Source organism: Carica papaya, chromosome 1 (genome assembly GCF_054855325.1).
Source record: "Carica papaya isolate Zhongbai chromosome 1, ASM5485532v1, whole genome shotgun sequence".
Lineage (NCBI taxonomy): Eukaryota > Viridiplantae > Streptophyta > Magnoliopsida > Brassicales > Caricaceae > Carica > Carica papaya.
Genome location: NC_142309.1, coordinates 1,579,664 through 1,597,503, shown reverse-complemented (window position 1 = coordinate 1,597,503; position 17,840 = coordinate 1,579,664). Strand labels below are relative to the sequence as shown.

At 35.2% G+C, this 17,840-nt stretch overlaps 3 protein-coding genes across 5 annotated transcripts; 2 read left to right on the top strand and 1 right to left on the bottom strand.

Moving 5' to 3' along the window:
* The first annotated feature begins 282 nt into the window (after window positions 1–282).
* On the top strand, window positions 283–5,054 carry LOC110809780 (Tetratricopeptide repeat (TPR)-like superfamily protein). 3 transcript variants are annotated; one of them, XM_022035703.2, is made up of 4 exons: window positions 283–633; window positions 1,386–1,542; window positions 2,797–3,954; window positions 4,521–5,054. In XM_022035703.2, the coding sequence occupies exons 2-3, from the start codon at window positions 1,474–1,476 to the stop codon at window positions 3,850–3,852; spliced, it is 1,125 nt and encodes a 374-aa protein (XP_021891395.2). In that variant the 5' UTR covers window positions 283–633; window positions 1,386–1,473; the 3' UTR covers window positions 3,853–3,954; window positions 4,521–5,054. The 3 variants fall into 3 exon arrangements, with proteins under 3 accessions (XP_021891395.2, XP_021891394.2, XP_021891396.2); XM_022035702.2 differs by having other exon boundaries at window positions 1,379–1,542; XM_022035704.2 differs by having other exon boundaries at window positions 1,374–1,542.
* Window positions 5,055–7,412: 2,358 nt separating this feature from the next.
* LOC148269068 (pectinesterase-like) lies at window positions 7,413–14,230 on the top strand. Its single transcript, XM_088210556.1, has 5 exons — window positions 7,413–7,520; window positions 7,830–7,880; window positions 8,038–8,093; window positions 13,074–13,214; window positions 13,486–14,230. The coding sequence occupies exons 1-5, from the start codon at window positions 7,413–7,415 to the stop codon at window positions 14,216–14,218; spliced, it is 1,089 nt and encodes a 362-aa protein (XP_088066682.1). The 3' UTR covers window positions 14,219–14,230.
* A 240-nt stretch (window positions 14,231–14,470) lies between these two features.
* Window positions 14,471–15,752, bottom strand: LOC148269067 (pectinesterase 2-like). The gene is made up of 2 exons (XM_088210555.1): window positions 15,437–15,752; window positions 14,471–15,241 (listed from the first exon to the last, which is right to left on the bottom strand). Exons 1-2 carry the CDS (start codon window positions 15,750–15,752, stop codon window positions 14,556–14,558), a joined length of 1,002 nt encoding a protein of 333 aa, XP_088066681.1. The 3' UTR covers window positions 14,471–14,555.
* Between the last annotated feature and the right edge of the window lie 2,088 nt (window positions 15,753–17,840).

Here is a 17,840-nt window from a genome sequence, read left to right as displayed (position 1 = left end):
TGACCGGTAATAGGGTCGTGAAATTTAATCTTTGATGGTGTATTGTTCTTATGGTTGTACCGTTTACAACCTTACCAAATTAATTATACATATGATTCTTTATACAAGAGTTACAGAGGTGATTTTTGTTTACCATGGTTTGCATTACCTTTATAATATTTTAGTACTTAATTAATAATCAAATAATTATACAACATTAATTAATTATTATATAAAATTATTATTTGATTAATATAAATGATAACGTCAACACAAAGTAAAACAAAAGCAAAACCCATTTGAATCAAAATCAAATTTATTTCATTTAATAATTTATTATAAAATATGTTAATTTATTTAATCCAACTACGAACTGTTCGAAATCTTTTCAAAAAGATTAATTCTTGACAATTAATCGGCACTTTGACGCTCAAATTTCATTTCGTTCAAACCCCACTGAGAAATTTCTCAATCCATTCGTGCCTTTGCTCGCCGTGATCGACCACCAGTCGCAAGTCGTCGTGTCTCCTTCTATACAGCAACCACGGACCCGGTCAAGCGCGCGCAGATGTCATAATAGCCAAAAAAAATTCGCAGCAAGGCATCGATTTCAAGCCACGGTGATGGTGCTGAGTCAGGAATGGAAACATTCTGGTAACGATGGATACAGACATGAATATTTACTTTCTCATGAACTGATTTTTGGTATCCTTGCTTAAATCTCTCTGTACAAACGGTGGATGTTACATGGGATTTCTTTGTTATTTCTTGCTTTTTCTCCCTTCGAAATATCTGTAGTATGTACTCTAGATCATGCTTGGTTCTGTGAATTTACTGGTCTGCAAATGATTTAACTCGTATGGAAGCTCTTTGCACGCTAACTGTTTGTTAAAATGACAGTTCGGATAAAGCTGGGGAGACCCATTTAATTTTCTCGGTGTTATATACTGGCTGCAAATTGTTATTTGAAATGCATTGAGTTTTAAGTATTATTAGGTATTGCCTTTTGCCTCGTGTATATATGCTTATATTGTGATTTAGCAATTGCAATATTATATCATTGGAGGATTAAATGATGTTATTTTAACTGATAATAACTTATTATCAACAAAAGCTTTTATTTCTTTCCTGATATTATCTTTTTACTTTTCTTAATTGATTTGTTTGTTGAAGGCTGTTTGTATGTGTTCATATACTAATCTGAAACTAGCAGATTTAGTTGTTCTTGAGATATATAAAAGTTCATCTTAGTAATATTGGCTGCCTTGATTATTTGTATGGTTTGGGGCATTTTCAAATATCATTCTTAATTGTTGAGGTTTCATGATATAGTCCTTTTTTTTTTGGTTTAGTTGGCTGGGTTTTATGATTGTGTTTATATGTACTGATAACAGAACAGGTTACAGGTCTATGGCGCTCAGATTAGAATACCACCTTGCCGGAAATCTTAATAAATGTGTATGCTTTGTCATTTTAACACTGGAGTAGACGGGCATGATACCTGTTGCTTCGTGCTTCAAGCACATTTCCCGTTGCAAAACAAGAACAGGCTTGTTGCCACCGGTAATTCCTTGTAGTTCTGTTTCCAGTTATAATGCAATCTGCATATATACAAATTGTTCTTCGGCAATAGATACTGGAGGTTATCCATGTTATATAAGTTAGCAGTATCAAAGTAAAGCTGGAATTTTTCTTTTTTGCTGTGAGATTTTAGTGAGACATTGAGAATTTTCTTGAGGGATTATTAGTAGGATATTTGGTCCATATGCTGAGCTTATCTTATCACATTTGGTTTTATGTGATTCGTGTTGGAACTACTTCTATGGGTTGACTGAATTTTCTTTTTTCTTGTCCTTTGAATGGATTGATTTTTTGGTAGAATTTGAATTAATTGGTAAGGAATTATTAACTATTCTGGTAGTTATGAAAAATGTAAACACTTGAAGAGTGTCATGGATAGCACAAGCAATCTAAGTGACAAATAATGTCTAATAGAGCTAAAAAGAGAAAAGGAAGTGATTTAGAACTTATTGATATTTACGTAGACAAAGAAAAATGTAAATGATCTTCATAATGAACGGAGTACAGAACTCTAAGATCGTCTATGAGATAGATAGTTTTGAAAACTTACTAAGATTCTATGAGGAATAATTTAGCTTTTAGCATTTGCATCACAAGATGGAAATTTTCCTTGATATGTTCCACTTTCATTTTTTATTGGAAAGCTTCTCTTGAATTGCCAATGGGATATTTTAGATTATTTTTCATCACATTCTTTTTGAAATTAAAAAAATGTGATGAAAAATAAAATGTGACTAAGCAACATTAGATGACCAACTAGCATTCCAACTTAGCAACAACTACCCTGAATTGCCTAGCGAGCTGAATAATTTGGTAGGTCTAGTCGGACTATAGTAGATCTTAGGCCTTTTTTTTTGAGACCGAAATTTTTGCTCTAGCCTAATTAAGCTTTGGTGAAAGAGTTCAAGGGGTTGACATATAATTTATGAGGTATTCTGATTCTTTTTAATAAATGCATGCTCCTTATGGCATTAGCCAATTACCTAGTTGTGGAATGGGATGATGTCAGTGTTTTATGCCAGTTAACCTTTAGCTGTTCATTGAGTTGTCTTCTTGTCATTTTTAATTTAGTAAGTGGATAGAGGTTCTAATATCTCTGGGAACTCCAGCTCAATGAAGTAAAGCTTGATTTGGAACTTTGTCTGATGTGTCTTTTTCCTAATTGATACTTCACTTGTTTGTTTTTCTAACATTTTTTTTTTTAAATGTTGTGCTCAATGATTCTACTTTTAACAGAAATGCACCACAACCATCCCAATTGGTATCTGGCCATCCATAGCAATTTTAAGTAAAGCTATTGGCAGTTATCAATCATTCACAACAAGGCCCTCTTCGGACTTGGGGGAAGTGCCTGATGGATTATCAGATCATATTCTCTCATTGGATAGAAGTGCTTCAAAGTTGAGTGAAGAAGTCTATACTGTTCACATAAGAAAGCTTTGCGGAGCTGGAAAACTTTCTACTGCAGCTAATTTAGTGCAAGCTCTGCAAGAGAGAAATATTTTTCTCCCTGAAGCAAATAACATCCTTTTGAAAGCAGCGGGTGAAAAAAATGATACTGAACTTTCATCTCAGATCTTCAAACATTTACTGTTGTCTGGTAAACCATTGAGTTCAACTTCTTATCTTTACCTTGCTAGGGCTTTTATAAGGACAGACAATGATACTCACTTACTTCGATTTGTCAAGGAAGTATCAGAGTTGGCCTTCCCGTCAAGCACGATAATTGTAAACAGAATCATCTCTGCCTTTTCTGAATGTGGGCAGGTAGACAAGGCTCTTCTGATATTTGATAATATTAAAGGCTTCAAGTGTAAGCCTGATTTGATAACTTACAATACTATTTTAGATATGCTCGGTCGGATTGGTCGTACGAGTGAAATGCTTGAATTATTCACATCTATGAAAGAAGCTTGTATTTTTCCAGATATCATTTCTTACAATACTCTAATAAACAGCTTGAGAAAGATTGGGAGATTAGATTTGTGCCTTGTATATTTCAAGGAAATGACCGAGAGTGGATTTGAACCTGATTTGCTCACCTATACAGCACTGATTGATAGCTTCGGCAGATCTGGGAACATAAATGAATCAGTAAGATTATTTTGTGAGATGAAACAAAGAAAGATCCGTCCATCAATATATATCTATAGATCATTAATCAGTAACTTGAAGAGGGCAGGAAAGCTGGAACTGGCTATGAAACTTTCAGAGGAGATGAGCTTGTCTTCTTCAGATTTGGCTCGTCCGGAGGATTTCAAAAAAACAAAAGCCAAAGTCTTTAAGCGCTGAAGTTTCTGAATTTTGGAGTTTCAAGAAATTCCTTAGATTCTTGATGAAGTCAGTTCAAGCTGGGTGACATTCTGGACATGTTCCCATGTGCTGCAGTTGTTGGTATGCAATTTTTCTGCCCCTTTTCTTCCTTTGCTTTGAAATATTCTCTTGGCCATTTAAGAATTCATTATGCAGGGTATCCCTATCTATTTATAATGCTGCCATATACTTCTTGTCTGCTTAATCTTATTGATCTTAAAACCTTTCTGGTTATTTTCTATGATGATCATTTATCTCCAAGTTAATCAGGCAATTTATGTTTCACTGAGGAATGCTAGGTTCCTCAAATATGAACCTGGAAAGTAGAAGAAGAAATAGAAGGAGATGGAGAAAAAGCATAGAAGAATGTTGGAGACCAGAGAGAGAATATGCATAGAGAAGTGGGTTACATATTTGATTGAAAGAATTGCAATCAGAAGGCATCAGCTTATATAGCCGATAATGAGATGCTTAAAACAACTTAAAGACTTACTAATTAAAGACTTAATTCCCCCAATTAAAAACAACCTTCTTTAGTCCATAAAAAACCCAAGATAGCAGATTATAGTTTATTTATTTCAACAGTACTAATGTACTCCTAAGTTCTGACTAGGAATTTGTTAACAACTAATTTCGTGTTATGACAGTTAAATGGAAACTGTTGAGGGCTGCATGGAGCTTTTGGAACTTACGCATCGAGTCTCACTCTCTTTGCAAAGCAAAAGTGGTAATTCATTTTCCAACTCTCAACATCCTTCAAATTGCAGCAACATCTATAATTTGGCTACATTGTAGTAGGCTGCTTTAGAGGATCAAGCTGGACCAGGATTGCCTCCCCATTTCTATGATTAGATCTTGCTTACTTTATAAGTTGGATTGCTCTGTCTCAGCATAGCTAACTGACAACTGTAGTTGTAGATGGTTTGGTAAATTTGAAAAATTACCTATGAGCCTGGATAAGCTATCACATGCTTGAATTACAACAGTTCGCCATGAACATTTGTGTCAAGGCAACTCTGGTATAAACTGTTAAGAAGCTTCTGATAAAATTTTAGCGAATAAGAAGAAGCTTCCGACAAAAATTCTCTCACTAGTCAGGGTAGGTAGCAGCCTTCTATGATGCTATAATCTTGTCATTTCTGTTTATTAAGTGAAAAAATCACTTGCTTATACTACAGTAATTATTGTTTGTTTCTTCCTGATAGACTTCAATTCTGGGTACAATATATTTTGAGTTAGAACCTGAAGCTGAAAAATTATAATTTAAGTCATTTAGTAATTAATGTTCATATTAATTAAAATTTATTATTATTAAATTAAAATATAAAATTTTATTTGAAATGTCATATATATATATATATATTGCGCTACAATTTGGTCTTCATTTTCTTTTTCATTTCAATTCAATTTTCTTAACTTACAAAATCGTTTCAAGACGTAATTTTTGTGGAATTTTTTTTTTTTATAAAAATAACAAAATCTTTTATCTTTTGTGTAATTAATATAAAAGCAACTTAAAAATAAACTTTTGAGATTTGGTTATAACATAATAAATAAATTAAGAATTAGATAATAATATATCAAAAACGATTATGCTAAAAATGTAGTAATTTGAAATTTGAAAAGAAATAAATTATAAATTGAATGTGGAACTGAAATAATAAAGTTAGAGTTTACATTGTTTATACAATAATTTAGAATACTCAATAGAAATACGATAATGACTATTAAAAAAAAAATAAGTGAAAAATTAAGAAATAATGCAAAGTAAATTATTAGTTATCTAGGACAATCTTCAGTAGTATTTGAAGGGAGTTCGGGTGGTAAAGTATTTACAACTCGCTTGTTAATGAGGATCTGGATCTTGATTCTCTTGATATGAAATGGTTAATGAAAGGGTGAATTACACTACCATAATAAAAATATTACACAACTCACCGATATAGAAATGAACGTTGATAAAAATAATAAAAATAACTAATGGAGCTCTTAATTTAAGTAAATTCATTTATAAAAAATAAAATCATTTATTGCATACTTAATATAGTGAGATTTTCAAAACTGACCTATAGGAATAATAATTCAACAACATCATAATCTCATATTCAATTAACCAGAACAACAACTTTTCCTTTTTATCTGCTTACTGGTATCCATAGGGGTTCATAGGAATGTCCCAACTAGACATGAACCATTATTCAATATTTTCAATTAACTGGCTATTCTCATACCCCGTTCGATATGAACGCTAAAAATACTATCTTTCAATACCCCGTCTGGTATGAGGGTGAAATGGGTCGTCCCCATACCCCATCCGATATGAGCGTTAAAATATCAATTCTCGATATCCCGTCCGGTATGAGGTGGCGTTCACAGTAGGGTTCCCTATGTACCCAGTCCGTTCACTCACCATTGGGTATCAAAAATGCAACACTCACCATTGGGCAACCTCCGGGCAGGTATCGGCTTGTTCTATTCTGATGTCATTTTTCTTTATCTATTATATATAAAAATAATAGAAAAGCACAAAATCTCTTAAATCTCAAAAAATAGATGTCATTTTTCTTTATCTATTATATATAAAAATCATAGAAAAGCACAAAATCTCTTAAATATCAAAAAATAGAAAACCAACAAGGAAGACAAAGAAGTGGCATATTCAAAACAGACAACCGGTAGCTAGCAGTTCTTGTCTTACAGCTCTTCCTTTAGCAGCCAGACAGATGTGACCTTCTGAGTGCGTTAGTTCAGATAAGGCAAGGTTAGCAAAGGCAGCTGTTGGTTGGGGTGCGAACTCGTAGCTGACGTTGGTTGTCTAAATCTGCCTCTTCCGCTTCTGTCTTTCTTTTGCCTTCACTAACTTCCTTGTGTCTACTGTTGGTTGTGAGCAGCCAGCAGCGAATCCCTTATGCTTCCTTCCCCATCTGCCCTGCCCAGTCACCTGTCATTTATTGTGACAATAGAGCTTACGTTCTAAGAAGAAAAATGGACTTCGCCTCGCAGTATGATCTTTATGATCTCGGCTTTCGAATTCTCTTTGTTCACCCGACAAGGCTGAATAGCGCTCTTTGATGATCGAACTACCACCGCTATAGGTATCATAAAGAAGTGCGCCAAAAGTGGGATGGGCCATTTCAAATTTAGAAAGTGTTAGCGGGCAAGGCCCATATTCTGCAAGATTTAGACGGGAAGGTGCACACTAGAGCCATTAATGAACAGTTCCTTCAAAAGTCTTACCCTAGACTGTGGTAAGAACCCTGCTAACCCTGGTAAGAACCTTCAGCAAAGGTTGGAAACCCAGGCTCTCTTCCGTCAACAGATGAGTATGAACTTTATGCATAGCTTCATATATAGGCAACATTTGAACTTCTTTTTTCGATTTGGCTTTCCAAGTGCTTGGCCAGGGTTGCTTGATGTGGCTTTCGAGGCCCTATGTCATTCTTGGGGGAGTCCAGTCATCTCAGCATTGGACTTGACCGAACGAATAATTGATTCGCGTAGTACGTAGGCCCAGTCTCACTTGGATCGCTTCGAACAAGATGGTTCACTTCTTTGATTCGTGGATTCGTTCCTCCCCTGGCGGAAAAGAAACTACTCCTTGCCCAAACAAAGCCCAATCCTACCCTTCCCGCCGTAGACGCAACCTGGTCCGCTTCGAGATCAGTTCAATCAGCGGCTAAGTCCGCTTAAGTACTCACTTCCGCGGAGCGGTAAGCATGCGAGTCAATTAGCCCCTTGACCACTTCTGTCTCTGAACTCACTTATCAAGTCTGACCTTTTCCCCGAGATCGGTTCATCACTCGCAAATCGGCCAGTCAGCGGTTTAGTCAACGAAAAGCAAGTACAATACAAGTACGAAAGGAGCTAACCAACCAAGCTCGGACGGCGTAGAAGAGAAAAAGTCTAGGATTGAGATCTGAGCAGAAATTTCTCCCAGGTGAGTAGCTGCGTTTTAGGGTGGAAATTGGTTGCTTGGTCGAGCAGCTGCCCTTGGCAAGGAAGGAAAGGTCTTCCATAGCATCTGGGGCCGAGGCCCTGTTCTGCTTACTACAATTAGTGTAGCACCTTTCTTTTTAGGGCTGACTTCGGAGAGTAGCACTGCTATTGTTTGAGTATAATCCTGGTATCTTTCTATAATCGTCTTTGTGGCTCCTGTTGCTGCAGAGCCTCTGTGCTGTTGCTTTTACCCAGCCGGGTAACGAGTCCTTGAATATTCTCAGGTTCTTCCGATTTTCGACAAAAAAACCAGCTAAGTTCTTTTTTTCTTCCTCCAGTAGGTAAGGCAATATCTCACGTGATATCCAGTAAGTCTATCATTCATTCATTCACTTAATCAAACAATTTCCGTTTATATTTAATCAAACAATTCCCGTTTATATTTAATGTAACACCTACATAAATTTTTTTTTGTATTTTATTTTTTATTAATAAATATAATTTTTAATTATTTAATTAATTAATTTATATTTTGTTTTATTTTAATTTAATAAAAAATTGAGTAAATTGGTAAGGGATTAAATTGAAAATAATTTTGGAGAAAGTGGGTGAAGATTTGGGTTCTGTGGGTGTTTTTGAAAAAAAAATTAGAAACCGGGAGTCAAAACGCAATTTAAAAAAATTACGTCACGTTAGACGTCCGGTCAGCAGTCCCGACCAACCAAGATGTGCCAAGTGGCAGAGGTGCTGACGCGGGAGGCCATGCGGGTGATCCGCGTATGCGCGATCCAACAGCTGAGGTCCGTTCCCGCGCGCACGGATGGCCCAGAGTGAATCGCGCACTGACAGCCCATATTGAATCGCGCTGAACGGTCTAGATTCACTACTTATTTAATCGCGATTGGACGGTCCAAATCAAAAGTGATGGACGGCCCAGATCAAAAGTGGATGGGTATAAATAACCCCATCCGCACCCAAACCCAAACCCTAGCTGCCAGAACCCCTCGTCGGAGAAGACAACCCAGTTGCCGGAGAGCCGACCGCCGCCACCCGCCGCCGCACCAGAATCCTTTCCGACTGCTAAAAAAGGTAAAAATTCGCCATTTTTGCACGAAATTCAATTTTAAACCCACTCACAGCCAAATCGGAGTGAAAGAACTGGCCAATTGGCTGGAAAACATCGCCGAAGCCCAACGGCGCTGCCGCGAGAAATTTCACAAACCACCTCCGATGAAGCCCTTCCCGATTTCTGTTTCATGTAATTTTTTCTCTGTTGTGATCACCGTTTTCTTCTCTACAGGTTGACCAAAGCGAAACACCCAACTGCAACTTGAGCCGGAGGAGCCGTCGCACCGGAGAGCCCCACAATCGGTGAGTTTCGATTTTTCGTATTTTTTCAGCCCACCGAGACCTTTTAGCGTGTGTGCTCGTAGGAATCGATGTAAAATCGACCGAATTGGGCTGAAAACGGCCAACATGAAGCAGACCGTAGCCGGAGCATGGTGGAGCCGCCGTTCTGGATTTCTGAAATTGGCCGAGTAGACCATGAGACTGATTTTTAGGTTTATTTGGGACGTTTGTAGCTACCATAAGCACGTTTCAGTTCCCGGTGAAAAATTCAGGGAATCCAGGGGCCGCCCGTAAGCGCAATAAACTATTTAGCATTTCGGCGTCAAATCAAGTAAGGACCCTTTACCCTATTTCCTATCATAGATTTGAAGTTTGAATAAATAATAATACGGTATTTTGTACAAATTAAATAGATGTGCATAATTAATTACGGATTGCTAATGAAGCTCGAACCAGACATTTTCTCTGTTGATTTATTTTACAATCTAGAAGTATGATGATATCTGGTTTATCTATTTTGTAGTTTAAATGCGTGTATTACTGCCTTACCTGACAACTGTTTGATTTTAGAATTTAAGACATGATTGTATTACTGGATGCATGTTTATTTGTTTATGTGATTATGTTTTATTTGGTAACGGAGACTAAGGAAAAACATGAAAGGGGTGTGATCAAATAAACATATAGGATGATAGCTTCACTAGATATCCTGAGAGATGGTGGACGGACTGAGTTCATAGGGAACCCTACCGTGAACGTTGTCTCATAGCAGATGGGGTATGGAGACTTGGTAATTTGACGTTCATATCGGACGGAGTATGGGGACAGCCCACTTCACACTCATACCGGATGGGGTATTGAGGTTTAATGTCTTGGCGCTCATACCAGACGGGGTATGAGGACGACCCTGTAATTGAGATTGTTAAAGGAAAGGGTTCACGTGTACCGGGGACACCCCTATGAACCCCTATGAATACTAGTAGGCTGGTGAAACGAGAAACGGTTATGATTTACTTTATTGTTAATGAATATGAATTTATGATATGTTCTATGTTGCTGATTATGCATGCAGTTATGATCTTTATAATATTATTGCCTCTATAGGTTGTTTTCATAAATTCTACAATGGTAAGTGAACGGTAAATAATTTTATGATTGATAAACGAATTTGTTAAATTTAGTACTCTATTAGTTGTTTTGATTTTCTACTAACCTTTACTTCTGTGCTGGTGATATAGTGTGATATCCTTACTGGGCTAATATAGATCATCCCTTATTTAACCATTTCAGATCAAGATGACCTGGTTTCAGAGTCCGATCCGCAGGAAGATTGCGAGTAGATGCTAGATACTTTCTATTTTTCATTACTTTTCGTATTTTTTTCAGAGAATTCATTCCATAATGTTTGTTTAGTACTTTAAGTTATTGTGTAAGGGATGTAAACCTTAACATTTTATTTCGCTTTTGCACTAAAACTATTATATATTTCTTTTTAGATTTTCAGGGTCGTTACATTTAATTTTCAGTTTCACAATTTAATTGTAAATTACGTAAGACAAGTAATATATGCATTAGGGAACACAACCGAATCATTTTGCCAATTTCAGTGTATTATCATGGTTTTAAAAATGTAAAATCAAACAATCCGTTAAAACAGAAAAAATAGTAATAAATAACCGGTTTTGCCTTCATTAGTAACATGTAATTAATTATTAAAAAATTTTAAATTACACAAAATACCGTATTATTTATAATTGGATTTCAATTCCATAATAGGGAATAAGGTGAGATAGTTTTACCCGAATCGGTGTCCAAAATACTGAATTTTTTGCTGCACTACTGATGGTCCCTAGGTTTCCTAAATTTTTATGTGGAGATTAAAACACGCTTCACGTACCTAGAAATACCTCAAAAAATTTAAAATCAGTGTTAAAATCTTTTTCGGTCAATTTTAGAATTCTAGCACGGCGACACTGCCACCACGGGGGTGGTTTGCCTTGGACTGGCTGTTTTCGGTCAATTTTGGCATATTTTAGCTGGTTTATACTCATCCATGCGAGTAAACAAGTTAAAGGATCTCGGTTGGCCGAAAAAAGTCGAAAAACAAAAAATTACCGGCGACAAAATTTTCTTGTGCGGCGGCTCTGCCGGCTTACATTCGCGGTTGGCCATTTTTCTTCAGTTAATCTATAGAAAATAGAATGGTGAATACAATGGTGAAAAAATTGCATGAAACAGAAATCAGGAAGGGGTTCATCGAAGGCAATTTTTGATTTTTTATGTGGCTACAGTGCTAGACTTTACTCGCGATTTTCTGCTCATTCGTCAGTTCTTTTGCTTCAATTTGGCCATGGAGTGTTCAAAATCAAATTATGAGGGAATGAGAGAATTTTTATCTTTTTTGGTTGTCGGAGGTGGCTCCGATGTGACGGTAGGCGACGATCGACTCCTTTCATTGGTGTCTGCTTCTTCTTCTCCAGCGGGAGGTTGACGGCTAGAGTTAGAGTTCGGTGTGAAATGAGATATTTATACCATTATTCCTTAAATCTGGATCATTTATCGCGTTTGATATGGATCGTATGATTGCTTTTAAAAAAAACGAATCTGGACCGTTCATCGCGTTTAATCGTGATCGTCTGATTGTGCCTGAGGAGGGAACAGATCCGGACTGTCCACGCGTGCAGGAATACATCCGGACCATCCGATCGCGGACACGCAGATTGCCAGCGTGACCTCCTGCATGGCACCGAATCAGCGTGCCCTGTCACGCGGTGTGCTCCGGTTCGTCGGAATTACTGATTGAGCGGTCATACGTGACACATTTTTTCTAAATTGTATTTTGACCTCTAATTTTTTATTTTTCTTTTAAAAATACATTCGAAACTAAATTTTTAGCATTTTTTTTAAATTATTTTCAATTTTATTCTCTATCTATTTTTTTCTTAATTTTATATTAAATAAAAATTTATAAAATTAAAATTTATATTTTTATATATTAATTTTAAAATTAAAATTAATTCTCGATCAAATTTTGGAACTGAATATTACAAAAAATAGTTAAAATACATATATATATATATATATATATTATACATATGCATATGTCATTTTTGATACGAATCTCATATGGGTGGTAAGTAGTAACATTGCCAGGTTCGAATTTGTTGAAAATTTGGCCACATTTGATATTTATATAAATGTTACCAAAATTAAGATATTAAAATATTATAAATATTTATTGAATATTTTATTTTGAGTAATTCTTCTTTTAAATCAATTGGGATTTGGTATTAGAACATACTAAATTTAAAATTAATACGAAAATAATATTGTATACCAAAATTACCAAATTTGGAAAATTTTTGATATTATTCTTTGCACAAAAAGATTTTAAAAATGATATAATTTATATTTGGGCCCATAAAAAAAAGCCCATTTCGTTAAGGTAAATAATTATACAAAATCAATTATACGCAGGGAATTAAATAAGATTTGGATTAATTATCAGATTTTATATCATAAGTAATATAAAATTAGATAATCGCTAGAATATTTTTATTTCTATATATTTAATTATAAACTAAAATATTTCTTGAAACAAAAAATTTTGTTTGAATAATAACAGTAACGATACATGAACAGAAGTTGAATACAGACGTTATAGAATATCAACTTATATGGATATAAATAATTTGTGAGGATAACGTGAAATAAAAATTATAAGGATAAGCTATACACACACACACACATATGTGTGTGTGTGTATCTATATATATATAATAAGACTTAAAATCTTTGAGCTGAGGCATTGCAGATAAATGATCCTGTAGGTTTTCTATGCTCTTGATCTATACATGGCGTGTGCTTATATATATCTACAGTCATTTTCTGATGCATACACTGTATGATAAAAGATATAATCAAAGAGGAAACCCTAATATTACCATGTGGAATTTACTCGTTGCCGTAGTAATTACTGGATTATTATCCGGTAGTGTTCGTGGTCAACTTAAGCTGAACATCGATGTTGTCGTAGCACAAGATGGAACAGGCAAGTATACAAAAATTAGCGATGCAATCTTAGCTGCTCCGGACTCGAATATTGAACGCTACAATATCAAAATAAAAAAAGGTCGGTATCTCGAGAATATTATTATACGACAGAAAAAATCAAACATAACTTTAATAGGAGATGGAATAGATAAGACGATAATATCGGGAAATAAGAGCACGAAAATGGGCCTCGCAACTATGGACACAGCTACAGTGGGTATGGTATATGAATAAAATTTGGATAATCTCTTTTTTGATGTATTAATTATTAAGCATTAACTTGTGCTTTATATATATATACATATACACACATGTTTATGTAGGAATTTATGGAGCTGGCTTTATTGCAATTAATATAACGTTCGAAAATACAGCCGGTCCGGCAGCAAATCAAGCAATAGCATTGTTAAGTGTCGTGGACTCTATCTTCTATAGATGTAAATTTGTTGGATATCAAGATACACTTTTGGCTCATGAAGGAGTACAATTTTACAGAGAGTGCGAAATATATGGCACTATAGACTTCATCTTTGGATTTGCAGCTGCAGTTATACAAAATAGTTTTATCTACGTACGTCGTCCACTTTTAGGTCAATATGATACAATAACAGCGCAAGGAAGAAAAGATAAGAACAACACTGGAGGTATAGTAATCCATAACTGTACTATAACAAAAGCTGAAAACCTTCATCAAAACCAGAAGTTAACCAAGGTATTCTTGGGACGACCTTGGAAAAACTTTTCAAGAACAGTCATAATGCAGAGTTTTATTGATGATGTGATTGATCCAAAAGGTTGGCTAGAGTGGCATGCAAGTCTGGACACCATATATTACGCTGAATATGATAATAGAGGACCAGGAGCTATAACTACAAATAGAGTTAAATGGGGTGGATATCATATAATAAATCGTACTGAAGCAGAAAAATTTACAGTAAGAAATTTCATATCAGGGGAGAAATGGATATCATCAATGGGAATTCCATGCTTTCTTGATTTGATATAAGTTTACATTAAGTTTGTACTTCAATTATTCTTATGAGCTCATGATATAATGTAATATAATTTTGAATTTTAAAATCAATAAAATTGTGAGTAGCTCCATATCACACTGTTGCAATAGCTTTATCGTTCTTAATTTTAACTAATTATTATTTGTTATTTATGTTAATTGTTTGTTTATTTCTTTCTTAGGTATTTTTGGTATATAAATATTAGTAAGCCACTTAAAAATAAATACATATCCATTACTAATGCAATATAAAGAAGTATAAGAATACATCTTTCTGTAAATTAACTAATGAATTATTTGAAATAGTTAATCATTGTTTAAATAAATTAAGTTATATCAAATCAGGAGAGAATGGTATTCCTGATGATGGTATCCATTTGTCCCCAGAAATGAAGTTTCTTACTGTAAATTCAGAAGCTTCTGACCTATTTAGTGTTCGATATCCAGTCCACTTTACTCTTCCTGTAGTTATAGCTCCTGCCCCTTTATTAGCATATTCGGCATAGTAGATAGTATCTGTTCGTACACCTGGCCAATCTAGCCATCCCTCAGATTCAACGATATCGTCAATGAAACTCTGCATTATTACCGTTCGTGAGAAATTCTTCCATGGGCGTCCTAAGAATGTCTTAACTGATCTCTTGCTTTTTATGAGTTCTTGAGATGCCTTTATAGTGCAGTTGTGAATGATTATCCCTCCATCCTCATCGACTGCAAGTCTTCCCTGTGCTGTTATTGTATTACTTTGTTCTTCACGTGGAAGGCGAGCGTAGATATTGCAATTTTGTAACACTGCGGCTGCATTTCCAAATATAATATCCACTGTACCATAAATATCACATTCTCTGTAAAATTGTTTGCCCTTTCTGACGTAAAGTGTGTCTTGATATCCAAGAAATTTACACTTGTAGAATATAGAATCTACTTCACTTTGTAGGGCTACCGCTTGGTGTTTGTTTGGACCAGCCGTGTTCTCGAATGTTATATTAATTGCAATGAAGCCACTGCCCTTAATTCCTGAATCATATATTGAAAGAGGACAAACATCATCTTTGTTTCTATCTTAATTAAAATGAAAATTATGCTTGTAAATTACGTAACAACATCTTTGTTTTGCAAATACTGTGTGTGTGTATGTACGTAGAACATATATTGAGATGTTTATGCCGAATACATCTATAAATAAATATTAAGATTATATAGATACCATACCTACTGTAGCAGTATGTAAAGTCGATATACCCAATTCCGTGCTTTTGCTTCCAGAAATTATTGTATTATCCATTCCATCTCCGACTAAAACTATGTTAGTCTTCTTTTTTTCGACGATAACAGTTTCTGCGTAATTTCCTTTCTTCACTTTAATATAATATCGCTCTGAACAATTACTAGGAGCAGATAAGATTGCATCGCTAATTTTCGTAAAGTTTCCTGTTCCATCTTGTGCTACGATAACATTAAACTCCGGTATATATTGACTCTGAGTAATCCATATCAAAGTTACTAAAACAAGAATCAAATCCCACATCATCACTTTTTAATGTTCCGAATAAAAAGATTATTTAGAAAGAAAAAACAAAGGAGAATATATATGTTTTCTATATGTTAATCCTCGTAACTTCGTCCTCTTTTATACACATAATTAGGTCGTTTTTTCTAGGAAAGTATAAGAAGTAAAAGAAGTTTCAATTTTTTTTCGGTTTAATAAATATGTAGAATTAATATTAACAATAAATATCTTGCTCAAACCATTAATGAGAAATGTAACTTCCTCTTCTCTCGATTTCTTTTAAAGAAATATATCGTTTATTAGATTAATTCCATAGACATCGGTTATAGGCTTTAAGAAATTTTTGTATTATTAAATATTTTTAAGTCATTGATTTTAATTAGAACTAATTAGCAAAAGAAAATGAAATAATTAATTATGCGTTTATTCAATTTTATTTTCAAAAAGCATTTAGATTCCTTAAAATCATAGTATATGGTTGGTATGTTATTGTCTCCTTGATGGTGTTTTCAAAAAGCTTCTAGTTTTATTTTAGTCAATAAAGAAAATAAATTTATAATGCTCGATTCTGAAAATCGGTCTGAAATAATCTTTTTTATTTATAAAAATTATATAAATAATTAATATAATTTTATTTCAATCTAATTTTGTTAAATTTTGAGAAAAAAATAGATTAGAGACAAAATTAAAAATAATTTTTTAAAAAAGGCGAAAATTTGAATTTAATGGATGTTTTTGAAAGAAAATTTAAAAACATGGGGCTAAATCATTAAAAAAAAAAGTTTATCCACGTGGGATAGCCCAATCAGCAATCCGAACGAATCAGAGCACGCTACGTGACAAGCAGGCTGACATCGGCTCAACGCGAGAGGCCACGTGGGCAATCCCCCTGCTTAGACGATCCGATGGCCCAGATCGCATCCCGTGCATGCGATCGATTCAAATACATTCCCTCTTTAAATGAGATCGGAAGAACAAAATTGATCACGATGGACGGTCTAGATTCATCTACGCAATAAACCTAAACGAAAAATCATCGAATAGTCCTCCTTGCTCTACGTGTCCCCAAATGGACGGTCTAGATGGACACGGGATAGGTATTCAAACATTGCATTGCAGGAGAACTTAACCCTAGCAGCTCAACCCTTGTCGGAGAAGAAGAACCATACATTGGAGAAAGAGGCCAATCTCCGGCTGCCGCCGCATCGGAGCCACCGTCGACAGTTAAAAAAGGTAAAAAAAATTTTCCTCACTTAGAATTCAATTCTGAGCCTCCCTATAGTCATATCAGAGTAAAAGGGATAGTGGGTGAGCTGAAAATCACATGCAAAACCTGATGGAGCCGTCGCAGCTAAAACCCTAAACCCTCTCCGATGACCCCCTTCTTATTTTCTATTTCACACAATTTTTTGACCATTGTGTTCACCGTCCTTTTCCGTGCAGATTAGCCGAAGAAAAAACTCCAGTCGTAAATGAGAATCGGTAAAGCCGCCACACCTAGAGACCCTCCCCCTCTCCCCCCCCCTCCCCCCCCCCCTCCCCCCCCCCCCCCCCTATATATTCCCAGCCAGTAGGTTTAGTTTTTTTGATTTTCTGGCCAACCGAGGCCTCGTAATATATTTTTTCGTAACGATACATGTAAAACCAGCCAAAACTGGCTAGAGTGAGGTGAACTACCATCGTGGATGGCAGAGCCGATGCCGTAACATGGTGTTGGTGTCGTGCCGGGATTCTAAAATTAGCCAGAAAGAGTTTTCAACACCGATTTTTGAGGGTATTTTTTAGGTACATGACGAGTATTTTAATTTCTGCAGAAAAAATTCAGAAAATTCGGGACCCGTTAGGAGACGTAGTAAATAGTATGACATTTTAAAATATTGATCCAGGTAAGAATCCCTCACCCTATTCCATGTTACGGTAAATTGAGGCTTAATAATCAATAATATTGTGCTATGTAAAAAATTAAAAAAATCCTAAAAATAGTTACAGGTCACTAGTGGAGCTAGAACCAGTTAGGTTATATTTGTCCTAGTTTGTCTATGTTGCCTATTCATTTTCCTATGTTGTCTAAATTGATTATTATTCCTCCATGTGCCTTAATTATTG